At 49.5% G+C, this 13,903-nt stretch overlaps 1 protein-coding gene across 6 annotated transcripts in view; it reads left to right on the plus strand.

Annotated features, from left to right (window-relative positions):
• Positions 1-13,621, plus strand: part of ANXA9 (annexin A9) — a 21,990-nt gene extending 8,369 nt beyond the window's left edge. For all 6 annotated transcript variants that reach the window (XM_021674291.2, XM_021674289.2, XM_021674290.2 and 3 more), the window contains 10 exons: positions 748-842; positions 1,039-1,152; positions 1,343-1,433; positions 4,077-4,156; positions 4,343-4,402; positions 5,343-5,427; positions 5,565-5,660; positions 5,758-5,816; positions 12,429-12,551; positions 12,810-13,621. In XM_021674291.2, coding sequence (XP_021529966.2) covers positions 748-842; positions 1,039-1,152; positions 1,343-1,433; positions 4,077-4,156; positions 4,343-4,402; positions 5,343-5,427; positions 5,565-5,660; positions 5,758-5,816; positions 12,429-12,551; positions 12,810-12,872 — 866 coding nt within the window. In that variant the 3' untranslated portion in view covers positions 12,873-13,621. The remainder of the gene's footprint in view (positions 1-747; positions 843-1,038; positions 1,153-1,342; positions 1,434-4,076; positions 4,157-4,342; positions 4,403-5,342; positions 5,428-5,564; positions 5,661-5,757; positions 5,817-12,428; positions 12,552-12,809) is intronic.
• Positions 13,622-13,903: the final 282 nt, after the last annotated feature.

The following is a 13,903-nucleotide window of genomic DNA, read 5'->3' on the forward strand; positions in this document are numbered from 1 at the left end:
TGGGGAAACGTTTGTGGATTGCCTTCATTCTTGTGTGCCAGGCACTGCAGTAGGTGTGTCATACCCATTCTCACAACACCCCTGTAAGGCAAGGCTTATTATTTGCATCTTCCAGATGAGGAAACTGGGCCTCAGGGAGATGAGGAGGCTTGCCCAAGGTCACTCACCTCGTAATGACAGAACTGGGATTCTCATCTAGATCAACCAATCCCCACAAATCATTTTTTCTTACCACCACACCAGGCCACCTTTGCCTCGGTCTGGGTCAGATTTACATGCTGTTTTGGCATTTTATTTGCAACTTCTTTTGAGATCAAATGGAAGGGGGTGAAATAGCCTGTGCTCCTTTCCTTCCTAACCCTCTCCTGGAGCTCCTTCCCTCCTCCGGGGAGTAGAGGCATCTCAACTACATAAAGGTCCTGCTCAGCTGGGCGCGGTGGCTCACGCCTGTAATCCCAGCAGTCTGGGAGACCGAGGCGGGCAGATCATGAGGTCAAGAGACAGAGACCATCCTGGCCAACATGGTGAAACCCCATCTCTACTAAAAATACAAAAATTAGCCAGGCCTTGTGGCGTGTGCCTGTAGTCCCGGCTACTTGGGAGGTGAGGCAGAGAATCGCTTGAACCCGGGAGGCAGAGGTTGCAGTGAGCCGAGATCGCACCGCTGCACTCCAGCCTGGCAACAGAGCGAGACTCCATCTCAAACAGAAAGACCCTGTTCACAGCACAGCCCTCATCTCGGTTCAGGTGTGGACTGTCATACCATTGTAGAGGTGCTGACCAACCGGAGCAGAGAGCAAAGGCAGCTCATCTCTCGAGCTTTCCAGGAGCGCACCCAACAGGTGAGACCACGCTGACCTCCCACAGCAGTGGACTGAGGTGAGAGACCCCCTGGAGGACTTGAGAGACAGCAACAGCCACTGGGGTCAGCCCCTGCTCCCTGAGATGAAAACCAGCCGAATCTTCCCAAACCTCCCCACACTTCTGGGCTCCTTCCCCTCACCCCCGTGCCTCTGCTGTGGGGACCATTTATTGTAGGACCTGCTGAAGTCCCTGCAGGCAGCGCTTTCCGGCAATCTGGAGAGGATCGTGGTGGCTCTGCTGCAGCCCGCAGCCCAGTTTGATGCTCAGGAATTGAGGACAGTCCTGAAGGTAGCAGGAGAGAGACTTGCTGGGGTGTCTGGGGAAGGGAGAAAGCTGTCAGCCCTGCTTTGCCCACTCCAGAGTCCCCTTCTCGTCATCCCATATTGTCCCTTAGAAGGAGAAGCGGCCAGCGTCTGCCCATCTGTCTGCCATCCTAACGACATGGCCAGTCTCAGAGTAGACTCCCAATTTCTTGTAGGCCTCAAATTCTGCTGTGGATGTGGCCATTGAAATTCTCGCCACCCGAACCCCATCCCAGCTGCAGGAGTGCCTGGCGGTCTACAAACACGGTAAGAATACGGAGGGAGGGGCCCCAGGTGCTGGAGCGGGGTCTGTAGGAGTCCTCTCCTCTCCTGTATTCCCCATAGGTGAGCTATCTGGCAACCTGGCTGCCTAAGTTCTATTCCCTTGTGGTCTTCCCTCCTTCCCCAACCAGTGCTGCAGTCTCCCAAGGGGAAAGAGCCAGTGGACTGGGGTGACAAACCCCCTGGAGGACTCGAGATCAGTAAACAAAGAGAAGCAGGGCCGGGCGTGGAGGCTTACGGCTGTAATCCCAGCACTTTGGGAGGCCGAGGCCAGTGGATCACGAGGTCAGGAGTTCAAGACCAGACTGGCCAACATGGTGAAACGCTGTCTCTACTAAAAAATACAAAAATTAGCTGGGCGTGGTGGTTCGTGCCTGTAATCCCAGCTACTTGGGAGGCTGAGGTAGGAGAATTGCTTGAACCAGGACCCGGGAGGTGGAGGTTGCAGTGAGCTGAGATCATGCCACAGCACTCCAGCCTGGGCTACAGAGCAAGACTCCATCTCAAAAAAAAAAAAAAAAGGCAGGGCCGGGCGTGGAGGCTTACGGCTGTAATCCCAGCACTTTGGGAGGCCAAGGTGGGCAGATCACCTAAGGTCGGGAGTTCGAGACCAATCTGACCAACATGGAGAAACCCCATCTCTACTAAAAATACAAAAAATTAGTCAGGTGTGGTGGCACATGCCTGTAATCCCAGCTACTTGGGAGGCTGGGGCAGGAGAATCACTTGAACCCAGGAGACAGAGGTTGCGGTGAGCTGAGATCATGCCATTGCGCTCCAGCCTGGGCAACAAGAGTGAAACTCTATCTCAAAAAAAAAAAAAAAACCAAGCAGGCCAGGCACAGTGGCTCATGCCTGTAATCCAAACACTTTGGGAGACTGAGGTAGGTGGGTTGCTTGAACCCAAGGGTTCAAGACCAGCCTGGGCAACATAGAAAAACCCATCAGTGCTAAAAATACAAAAAAAAAAAAAAAAACCCAGCCGAGCATGGTGGTGCATGCCTGTGGTCCCAGCTACTCAGGAGGTTGAGGTGGGAGGATCACCTGAACTGAGCTTGGGAAGTTGAGGCCATGGTGAGCTGAGATCATGCTATTGCCATTGCACTCCAGCCTGGGTGACAAGAGTGAGAGTATGTCTCTCTCTCTCTCTGTCTCTCTCTCTGTCTGTCTGTCTGTCTCTCTCTCTCGCTCTCTCTCTCTCACACACACACACACACACACACACACACACACACACACACACACACATAAAAAGAGAGAAGCAATGATTAACCATCTTAATCTGGAGCTCCAAGGCAGATTCCAAAGTGATGGTCCCAAAAGTATTCATGTCACCTTCCCAGCCCCTTGCTGTCCCTGTCATCACACCACGTTCCAAGCTGAGCCCAGCCTTGCCGCAGCCTGGGGGAGAGATGGGAACCTGCTCTCTGAGTCATGGGTGTCACCTCTCATGCCCTGATGACTGTCCTTGCTTGGCTGCAAGTGTCACCCACTAATTTGTGGCTTCTTCCCATCCTCATCCTACACCCCTTCCCCCACCCTCACCACTTTGTCTTGCCTTCCAATTTTCCTCTGATGTCTAATCTCGGCCTACATTCTTCTTTTGAGACAAGATCTTGCCCTGTAGCCCAGACTGTGAGTGATGTGATTGTGGCTCCCTGTAGCTCTGACCCTCCTGGGCTCAGTCCTCCCACCTCAGCCTCCTAAGTAGCTGGGACTACAGGTGCGCCACCACCATGCCCAGCTAATTTTTGTATTTTTTTGTAGAGATGGGTTTTGCTGTGTTGTCCAGGCTGGTCTCAAACTTCTGGGCTCAAGCCATCCTCCTGCCTCAGTGTTGCAAAGTGCTGGGATTACAGGCATGAGCCGCCGCCCCAGCTGTGGCCTGTGTTCCTAATCCGGCTCCCACCCTCCTTCCTTCTTGCATCTGTTTCTCTCTTCTCCTTCCTTTTCTCCCTTTCCTGCTCTTTTCTCCAGTTTTTTTTTTTGAGACCTAGTTTCACTCTTGTCACCCAGGCTGTAGTACAATGGTACGATCTTGGCTCACCGCAACCTCTGCCTCCAGGTTCAAGTGATTCTCCTGCCTCAGCCTCCCAAGTAGCTGTGATTACAGGCGCCTGCCACCACGCCCAGCTAACTTTTGTATTTTTAGAGGACATGAGGTTTTACCGCATTGGCCAGGCTGGTCTTGAACTCCTGACCTCAGGTAATCCACCCACATCAGTCTCCCAAAGTGCTGGCATTAAAGGTGTGAGCCACTGCGCCCGGCCTCATACCATTTTTCCTTACCTCCAACGAGGATGCCAGGTCCTAGCCATCTTGTGTTATAACACAGGTTTCCCTAGCCCTTCTTCACTGCCTGGCCCCACCTCTAATAATGGTTGCCTCCTGCCCAGCAGGTTGGTGCTTGGTGATGAAGCCACCGCACACCTTACAGCTTAGAGACGTTTTCAGGTGGCTGTGATGGTACTTGTGCCTTACATCCTGGGAAGTAGCAGCCATGAAGCTACTCCAGGCAGGGCCTAGCAGGGCTGGTGAGGCATAGTGAGTCAGGCGTTCGGCAGGTCCTGGGAATATCTACGTTAGGAAAACTCAGGAGGACGCAGAGAGCTCCTCACCCCACCCCAGATTTCCAGGTGGAGGCCGTGGATGACATCACATCTGAGAGCAGTGGCATCTTGCGGGACCTGCTCCTGGCCCTGGCCAAGGTGAGGAGGACTGGCCTGCAAGGAAGGGAGTCACATTCACCAGCCAAGGAGACGCGCTGGAGCAGGGAGCATTGCTGTCCTGTAATGGACAAGGGAGGGCTTTGGGGGAGACCAGACTTTGCTTGTTGCTCTGGAGATAAAAAGATGCCCTTCAAAGAGCCCTCTAAAAACAGTTTCTCCTCCTAGGGGGGCCGTGACAGCTACTCTGGAATCATTGACTATAATCTGGCAGAACAAGATGTCCAGGTGAGTGGGGGTTTAGGAGTGTGCACAGCCGCCATGCATGTAACATTCCTTCCTCCACCGTATGTTACAGCCAGTGACCTACATGCCCATTTGTCCTGCAAACCCGTCCTTGCCTGGCAGAGGGAGTCCTCAGTGATGTGATAGGGGGATGAGGTGTCAGGTATCAGCGTAGCTGAAGCCTTTTCTCCCACCTAGCCTCTGACTCCTGAGCTCATGGACCAACAGATTCTCCTTTTATGAGCATTTGGGGGGCAGAAAGCTTCCTCAGACCCTTTTGGGGATTATTTAACCCTTGGGTACCAGGATATTTCCAAATCAGTGAATAGAGCTGTGAGGCTGGAAGGGCAGAGCCCCTCCCTTAGCCCTATTTCTTTCTTAAAAAATAAAATAAAGAAAATGACATCACATAAATAAAAACAACTAGTAGGCCAGCCATGGTGCCTCATGCCTGTAATCCCAGCACTTTGGGAGGCTGAAACAGGAGGGTCACTTGAGCCCAGGAGTCCGAGACCAGCCTAGGCAACATAGTGAGACTCTGTTTCCACAAAATATTTTTTCAAATTAGCTGCACCTGTAGTTCCAGCTAGCTAGGAGGCTGAGGATGATGTGGGAGGATCACTTGAGCCTGGGAAATTGAGGCTGAGATTAGTCCCGATCATGCCACTGCACTGCAGCCTGGGTGACAGAGAGAGACCCCATCTCTCTCTCTCTCTCTCTCTCTCTCTCTCTCACACACACACACACACACACGAGGTTGCGGTGAACTGGGATCATGCCATTGCACTCCAGCCTGGGTGACAGAATGAGACTCTGTCTCAGAAAAAAAAAAGAAAAATATTTTCCACCCTCAATCCCATTTCCATCATGATGGTGATAGATTCTGGGAACATCATACCCGTGGTTCCCTCACCGGTGATCCTGACTCACTCCTCCCTCCCAGGCACTGCAGCCGGCAGAAGGACCCAGCACAGAGAAGACATGGGTTCTACTCTTTACCCAGCGAAATCCTGAACACCTCATCCGAGGTACACACAAGCCATCTTTTCCCCCAGCTTGCTCTAATGATGAGTTTGGGCTGAGGAAGGTCGGGGGGGCGGCATCCTTTCCTGTTATGATGAATCCCCCATCCATCTTTCTAACTGCCTCCCACACACACCACAAGTGTTTGATCAGTACCAGCGGAGCACTGGGCAAGAGCTGGAGGAGACTGTCCAGAACCGTTTCCATGGAGATGCCCAGGCGGCTCTGCTCGGCCTAGGTAGGGACCTGCGCAGGATTTGTGGAGTGAGTCTCACTTGGGATGGGAGATTGTGGCCCTAGTTGTGAGCCTCCATCCTTCCCATCTTTGCTTCCAGCTTCAGTGATCAAGAACACACCACTGTACTTTGCTGACAAACTTCACCAAGCCCTCCAGGTAAGAGAGGCGCTCCTTTCCCTCCCCAGAACAGAAACTGGGGAGGAGAGAGGAACCTCAGGTTGCTGCTGATGTAACCATCCCATATACACCGTCTGAACCTCTCCCTCCCGGGGCTTACGCACCGTGGCTTACACAGGGGTGGAGGAATGAGCTGTAGTGAGAACTAACTTAGCTGACTCTCAGGGGCCCTGAGACTAACATTTTGGCCTTGTTAATGTCTAGGTGGCCAAATTGAGATACGGATCTGCTCTGTAAGACGGTGCCTTGTCCAGGTTCAGTTGTCGCCAGGGCGATGGTGATAACACTAGCAAGAATAATGACAAGGGCTGGCATTTCGTAGGTGCCGATTGTGTACGGCCTATCCTGAGCATGACACACACATTTATTAATCCTCACAACCGCATCCATCCTTATCTTACAGATGGAAAAACTGAAGTGCAGAGAAGTTAAGTACCTTGCTTGAGGTCACATAGCTAGTAAGTCATACGGTCTCCCTGCACAACACTTAATGATATAAGACATTCACAGTCCTGTGTCCACTCCTTGTCACCTCTACCATAAGTGCTCTTAGCACCCCAGGCCCCCTTTCTCCACACTGGTCAGATTTTATTCCACATTATCCATCTTTTTTTTTTTTGAGACAGAGTTTTGCTCTTGTCACCCAGGCTGGACTGCAGTGGGACAATCTCAGCTCACAGCAACATCCGCCTCCTGGGTTCAAGCAATTCTCCTGCCTCCACCTGCCAAGTAGCTGGGATTACAGGCACCCACCTCCACGCTCAGCTAATTTTTTTTATTTTTAGTAGAGACAGGGTTTCACCATGTTGGTCAGAGTGGTCTTGAACTCCTGACCTCAGGTGATCCACCTGCCTTGGCCTCCTAAAGTGCTGGGATTACAGGTGTGAGCCACCGTGCCCACCCCATATTATCCATACTTAAATTGGTGACTGTGGCTTGAGTAGTTCCACCAATAGAATCCAGTCATTCTGTTGATTGAATTAGGTCTTCTATTAGTAGAACTTTCCCCCAAAACCTACAAATAAAAAGTTCAGGCGGGGCATGGTGGCTCAGGTCTGAAATCACAGCATTTTGGGAGGCCGAGGTGAACGGATCACTTGAGGTCAGGAGTTCGAGACCAGCCTGGCCAACATGGTAACACCCTATCTGTACTAAAAATACAAAAATTAGCTGGGCATAGTAGCACATGCCTGTAATCCCAGCTACTCAGGAGGTTGAGGCAGGAGAATCACTTGAACCTGGGAAGCAGAGGTTGCAGTGAGCCGAGATTGTGCCATTGCACTCCAGCCTGGGCAACAAGAGCAAAACTCTGTCTCAAAATAGATACATGAATTAATTAATTTAATAAAGAAAAAGTTCACTCGGAGAAAATGTAAAATTTGAGGAGATAAAGATAGTTATCATTTTGGCAGCTGGAATAGCTTTCTGTAGACTGGTTGAGAAGCCATCATGCCATGTTGATGGGTGCCCAAAAGATAGTGAATATAAGCAGTTGTTCTATCACCCAGAGATTTCTATCTTGACGGTAGGTTATTATAATTGCCCAATAAGGCCTGTGTTATTAATAAGTCAACACTGATTCATTTGAAGAGTTGTAGTTATCTGTCTAAATTCCTGTCATAAATACAAACTATCCCAGCAGTAGAGGATTTTGTAGTGTACTTGGATTACAAGACCCACACTTTTTTTTTTCTTTTATTTTGAGGTGGAGTTTCGCTCTTGTTGCCCAGACTAGAGTGCAATGACATGATCTCAGCTCACTGCAACCTCTGCCTCCTGGGTTCAAGCAATTCTCCTGCCTCAGCCTCTTGAGTAGCTGGGATTACAGGCATGCACCAACATGCCTAATTTTGTATTTTTAGTAGAGACAGAGTTTCACTGGGTTGGTCAGGCTGGTCTTGAACTCCTGACCCCAGGTGATCCACCCACCTCAGCCTCCCAAAGTGCTGGGATTACAACCGTGAGCCACTGTGCCAGGCTTTTTTTTTTTTTTTTTTTGAGGTGGAGTCTCACTCTGTTGCCCAGGCTGGAGTGCAGTGTCGTGATCTCAGCTCACTGCAACCTCCGCCTCCCAGATTCAAGTGATTCTCCTGCCTCAGCCTCCCAAGTAGCTGGGATTACAGGCATGTGCCACCACGCCTGACTAATTTTTGTATTTTTTTAGTAGAGACAGGGTTTCATCATATTAGCTGGTCTTGAACTCCTGACCTCATGATCCACCTGCTTCAGCCTCCCAAAGGGCTGGGATTACAGGCATGAGCCACCACAACCATCCAAGACCCACACTGTTGAGTATAGATGAGAGATTTATCTTAGAAGTAGTAGTCAGGGGCCAAGCATGGTGGCTCCTGCCTGTAATCCCAGCACTTTGGGAGGCCAAGGTGAGAGTATCGCTTGAGGTCAGGAGTTCAAGACCAGCCTAGGGGACATAGCAAGACCACGTCTCTACAAAAATAAAAAGAAAATTGGCCAGGCATGGTGGAATGTGCCTCTACTACCAACTACTTGGGAGGTTGTAGTAGGAGAATTGCTTGAACCCAGGAATTCAAAGTTACAATGAGCTATGATTATTCCACCACACTTCAGCCTGGGTGATAGAGCAAGACCCTGTCTCAAAAGAAGAAGAGGAAGAGGAAGAAGAAGAGGAAGAGGAAGAAGAAGAGGAAGAGGAAGAAATAGTAGTCAGAAAATAACGTACATCAATTATTCTGAATCTTTTATTTTTTTCTTTTTTTTTTTGAGACAGAGTTTCGCACTGTTGCCCAGACTGGAGCGCAGTGGCCCGATCTCGACTCACTGCAACCTCCACCTCCCAGATTCCAGCAATTCTCTTGCCTCAGCCTCCCAAGTAGCTGGGACTACAGGGATGCGCCACCACACCCGACTAATTTTTTTTTTTTTTTTTGAGACAGAGTTTCGCTCTTGTTACCCAGGCTGGAGTGCAATGGCGCGATCTCGGCTCACCGCAACCTCCGCCTCCTGGGTTCAGGCAATTCTCCTGCCTCAGCCTCCTGAGTAGCTGGGATTACAGGCACGCGCCACCGTGCCCAGCTAATTTTTTTTTTGTATTTTAGTAGAGACGGGGTTTCACCATGTTGACCAGGATGGTCTTGATCTCTCGACCTCGTGATCCACCCGCCTTGGCCTCCCAAAGTGCTGGGATTACAGGCTTGAGCCACCGCGCCCGGCCAATTTTTGTATTTTTTAGTAAAGACGGGGTTTCACCATATTGACTAGGCTGGTCTTGAACTCCTGACCTTGCAATCCACCCATGTCAGCCTCCCAAAGTGCTGGGATTACAGGCATGAGCCACTGTGCCCGGCCCTGAATCATATTCTACTTCTTTCCTTCTTTTCTTTTTGAGACGGAGCCTTACTGTTGTTTCCCAGGCTGGAGTACAATGGCACAGTCTCACCTCACTACAACCTCTGCCTCCCGGGTTCTTCTGCCTCAGTCTCCTGAGTAGCTGAGATTACAGGCCCCTGCCACCATGTCCTGCCAATTTTTGTATTTTTAGTAGAGACAGGGTTTCGCCATGTTGGCCAGGCTAGTCTTGAACTCCTGACCTCAGGTGATCCACCTGCCTTGGCCTCCCAAAGTGCTGGGTTTACAGGCATGAGCCACCGTACCTGGCCTGTATTATTCTTTTTTTTTTTTTTTTGTATTATTCTTTTATGAGGGATATGTAGATATATGAAAACAGATTGTGAAGAATATTTATTCAGAAAAATGGCTTTCAGAAAATCAGCAATGGCTGATTCAGGACAAATTTGGACCAATCTGTAGTAAAAATGAATGTTCCTAGGGAAGATCCTGGGGCCATATTGCAATGCCAAGTATATGATTAAGTATTGTAATTATAATTAGGCCAGGCACCGTGGCTCATGCCTGTAATCCCAGCACTTTGGGAGGCCGAGGCAGGTGAATCACCTGAGGTCAGGAATTCGAGACCAGCCTGACCAACATGGTGAAAACCCATCTCTACTAAATATACAATAATTAGCCAGGCATGGTGGTGTGCACTTGTAGTCCCAGCTACTCGAGAGGCTGAGACAGGAGAATTGCTTAAACCTACAAGGCGGAGATTGCAGTGACCTGAGATTGCGCCACTGCACTCCAGTCTGGGCGACTGAGCAAGACTCCATCTCAAAATAAATAAAATAAAATATACATATACATATACATACATATATATAAACATATACATATATACATATATACATATATATATATGTATATATATATATATATATGTATTTAAGGCCGGGCACAGTGACTCAGGCCTGTAATCCCAGCACTTTGGGAGGCTGAAGCAGGTGGATCACTTGAGGTCAGGAGTTTGAGACCAACCTGGCCAACATGGTGAAACCCTGTCTGTACTAAAAATGAAAATATTAGCTGGGTGTGTGGTACACACTGTAGTCCCAGCTACTCAGGAGGCTGAGGCAGGAGAATCGCTTGAACTCGGGAGGTAAAGTTTACAGTGAGCCGAGATCGAGTCACTGCACTCCAGCCTGGGTGACAGAGCAAGACCCCATCTCAAAAAAAAAAATTATTATATTTAATACAGCTTTGGTGTAAAGAGTACTTGTGGCCAGGCACAGTGGCTCATGCCTGTAATTTCAGCACTTTGGGAGGCCCAGGTGGGTGGCTTGCTTGAGTCCAGGAGTTTGAGACCATCCTGGTCAACATAGTGAAACCCCATCTCTACTAAAAATACAAAAATTAGCTGGGTGCGGTGGCGGTCGCCTGTCATCCCAGCTACTCAGGAGGCTGAGGCAGGAGACTCACCTGAACCCAGGAGGTGGAGGTTGCAGTGAGCTGAGATCGTGCCATTGCACTCCAGCCTGGGCGACAGAGGGAGAAAAAAGAGTACTTGCGCAACAGTGAGTGTTCAGTTAATGAGTGACTCTTGACCCAATTCTATAATTTAGAGTAACAAGAGTTAGAAGAATGGACACTGGGGAGCAACTGGCAATCTTTACAACAATACAAAACTAATGATGCATGGAAGTTAGTAGACATTAGGCCCACTGGCAATCAGGTAATGAGTCCAAATGAATTGGAGCATCCTGTTTTACTTCGTTTTGTTTGTCAAAGGAGTTTATGATCTGTGGGGATACCTAAGTGTGTGTTATAGGCATTTCTGGGAAGAGTCTTGTGAGCAAAGTGACTCAGGAACCTCTGAACATGAGGGTATTAGGAATTGGTGATAATACTGGTGCACAGAAAAAAAACAGCAATTTTACACTTAAAAGTTTTTATTTAGAAATCTCTCATAACAACACATTATTTAGTATAATCAATTATAAGTCAGAATTTTGATAACTTGTACCTCTGTTATTTTATTTTATTTATTTATTTATTTTTTGAGACAGAGTCTTGTTCTGTTACCCAGGCTGGAGTGTGATGTGTGATCTCAGCTCACTGCAACCTTCGCCTCCCGGGTTCAAGCAATTCTCCTGCCTCAGCCTCCTGAGTAGCTGGGATTACAGCTATTGGCCCCCCACCACACCCGGCTAATTTGTATATTTTTTGTAGAGACGGGGTTTCACCGTGTTGGCCAGGCTGGTCTTGAACTCCTGACCTCGGCCTCCCAAAGTGCTCGAATTACAGGCGTGAGCCACCACTCTTGGCCTGTTATTTCTTTTTATTTCTTTTTTTTTTTTTGGGTGGAGGACAGAGTTTCGCTCTTGTTGCCCAGGCTGGAGTGCGATGGCGCAATCTTGGCTCACTACAACTTCCGCCTCCCGGGTTCAACCTATTCTCCCGCCTCAGCCTCCCGAGTTGCTGGGAGTACAGGCGCGCACCACCACGCCGAGCTAATTTTTTGTATGTTTAGTAGAGACGGGGTTTCACCATGTTACCAAGAATGGTCTCGATCTCCTGACCTCGTGATCTGCCCACCTCGGCCTCCCAAAGTGCTGGGATTACAGGTGTGAGCCACCGTGCCCGGCCTGTTATTTTTAAACTGAACCTTTCATTATTTAGCCAAAAAGCAGGAGGTCTGCTGCATGTACAGGGGGAAAATAGCAATGTTGAACACTAAGGGTTCAGCATGAAGAACCTGACATGCAGAGATGGGCCTGAGAGATGGCCCTATGGGTCAGAATCAGAACCAGAAGTCACACAGCCTCGATCCTTATCAGAGCCCCATCAGCTCAGGTTTATCCTCCTTGGATATTCACTAACTTGAAAGTTTAAAACAGTGTTCCTGGTTTTCCTGCTGGCAGTCTTTATATGCACCAAGTCTTTTCCAGCCTTCCTGGTGTACCTGGTCTTTGGAGCTGCTCACCACCAAATTGTGGAGGTGCACGGCTCTAATCTAATGGCAGGGCCAGGAAAAACATGTGGAAGGAAGGAGAGCAATAAATACTCAAGCTGCCTCCACAGAGACTGATCTTTCCTGCTGTGTCATCTTTCACGAGGATGGACAAAGATAACTTTTGTCCAAGATAATGTATAACGTATACTCCTACCCTTGACTCGCACCTTGCCTCCACTTCCTACAAGAACCCTCCATGCCATTCAATCCCTACTCTCAGTGAGACTCTCACTAATTACGCGCCATCTGTTTCTTCCCCCTACTAGGAAACTGAGCCCAATTACCAAGTCCTGATTCGCATCCTTACCTCTCGATGTGAGACCGACCTTCTAAGTATCAGAGCTGAGTTCAAGAAGAAATTTGGGAAGTCCCTTTACTCTTCTCTCCAGGTGAAACTTGGCTACTTCTTAGCCTGGAGCCCCAGGGCCTTCACTCCTCACTGCCACCCTCACTCACTGCACACAGCTGAGCATATTTTGGCCGGGGGAAACCCAGGAGTCTTTGGTTAACGTAGTGCAGGACTCTGAGCTCCAGGGAGGACCCTTCCCTTCCAGATGAACTGTGATGGACCAGCCCAAAGGAGGGGACAGAGTACTTGGGTCATAGTGGTGGCGGATCTTTCTAACACTGAATTCCCTTGTCTGCAGGATGCAGTGAAAGGGGATTGCCAATCAGCCCTCCTGGCCTTGTGCAGGGCTGAAGACATGTGAGACTTCCCTGCCCCACCCCACATGACATGCGAGGATCTGAGAGTTCCATGTTTGGCTGAACCTGCAAGAGACCTGCTGGGCCTCCGAGTAGGATAACCCCTCACTGAGCACCACATGCTCCAGCTTCTTGTTGAGGCTGGAACGGTTTCTTTAAAATCCCTTAATTTTCCTCATCTCAAAATTATATCTGTACCTGGGTCATCCAGCTCCTTCTTGGGGGTGGGGAAATGAGTTCTGATCGTTTCTGCCTCATTCATCCCTCCTGTACCCTGGCCAGAACCTCTCGCTGATACTTGAGTTCTTTTGGCAAATTTCACTGCTGTTTGGGTTCTCTGATTGAAGTTTGGGTGGAGCAGGACATGGACCAGGAAGAGGCCTTGGAGTTGAGGTGCCTTTGATGTGCACTTGGCCATTCAGCAGGAATCCTGTTTTGCCCTAGTGCTGCAGAAATCAACGCCCACCCTCTCCATGTCTCCTCTCACCCTGATTCTCCAGGAAACTTCAGGCAAAACAATTGAGAAACAGGCACCAGAACAAGATGAGAAATGGTCAGAGGGAGCAAAGAACCATCTGTATGAACTGGGAAGCAAGCGGAGGGTCAAGCTACCCTCGCCAGCCTGGGAACTCTTGGGTTAGCAGAAAGCACAACCCTCAAATTCATATGTCCAAGCAGAGAGTTGGAAACGCACCTCCCACGAGAGCACTATTTCCCATGAAAGACTTAGCAAAAACAGAAACAAACACAAAAACAGGCTTTGGTTCCCCCTGCTGGCTAAATTAGAAATGACAGGTAGCCAGGCACAGTGGCTCACACCTGTAATCCCAGCGATTAGGGAGGCCAAGGCGGGCAGGTCACCTGAGGTCAGGAGTTTGAGACCAGCCTGACCAACATGGCAAAACCCCATCTCTACTAAAAATACAAAAATTAGCTAGGCGCAGTGGCGCATGCCTGTGGTCCCAGCTACTTAGGAGGCTGAGGGAGGAGGATCACTTGAACCCGGGAGATGGAGGCTGCAGTGAGCTGAGATTGT

Source organism: Aotus nancymaae, unplaced genomic scaffold (genome assembly GCF_030222135.1).
Source record: "Aotus nancymaae isolate 86718 unplaced genomic scaffold, 86718_ANA_hifiasm-v0.15.2.pri h1tg000108l, whole genome shotgun sequence".
Lineage (NCBI taxonomy): Eukaryota > Metazoa > Chordata > Mammalia > Primates > Aotidae > Aotus > Aotus nancymaae.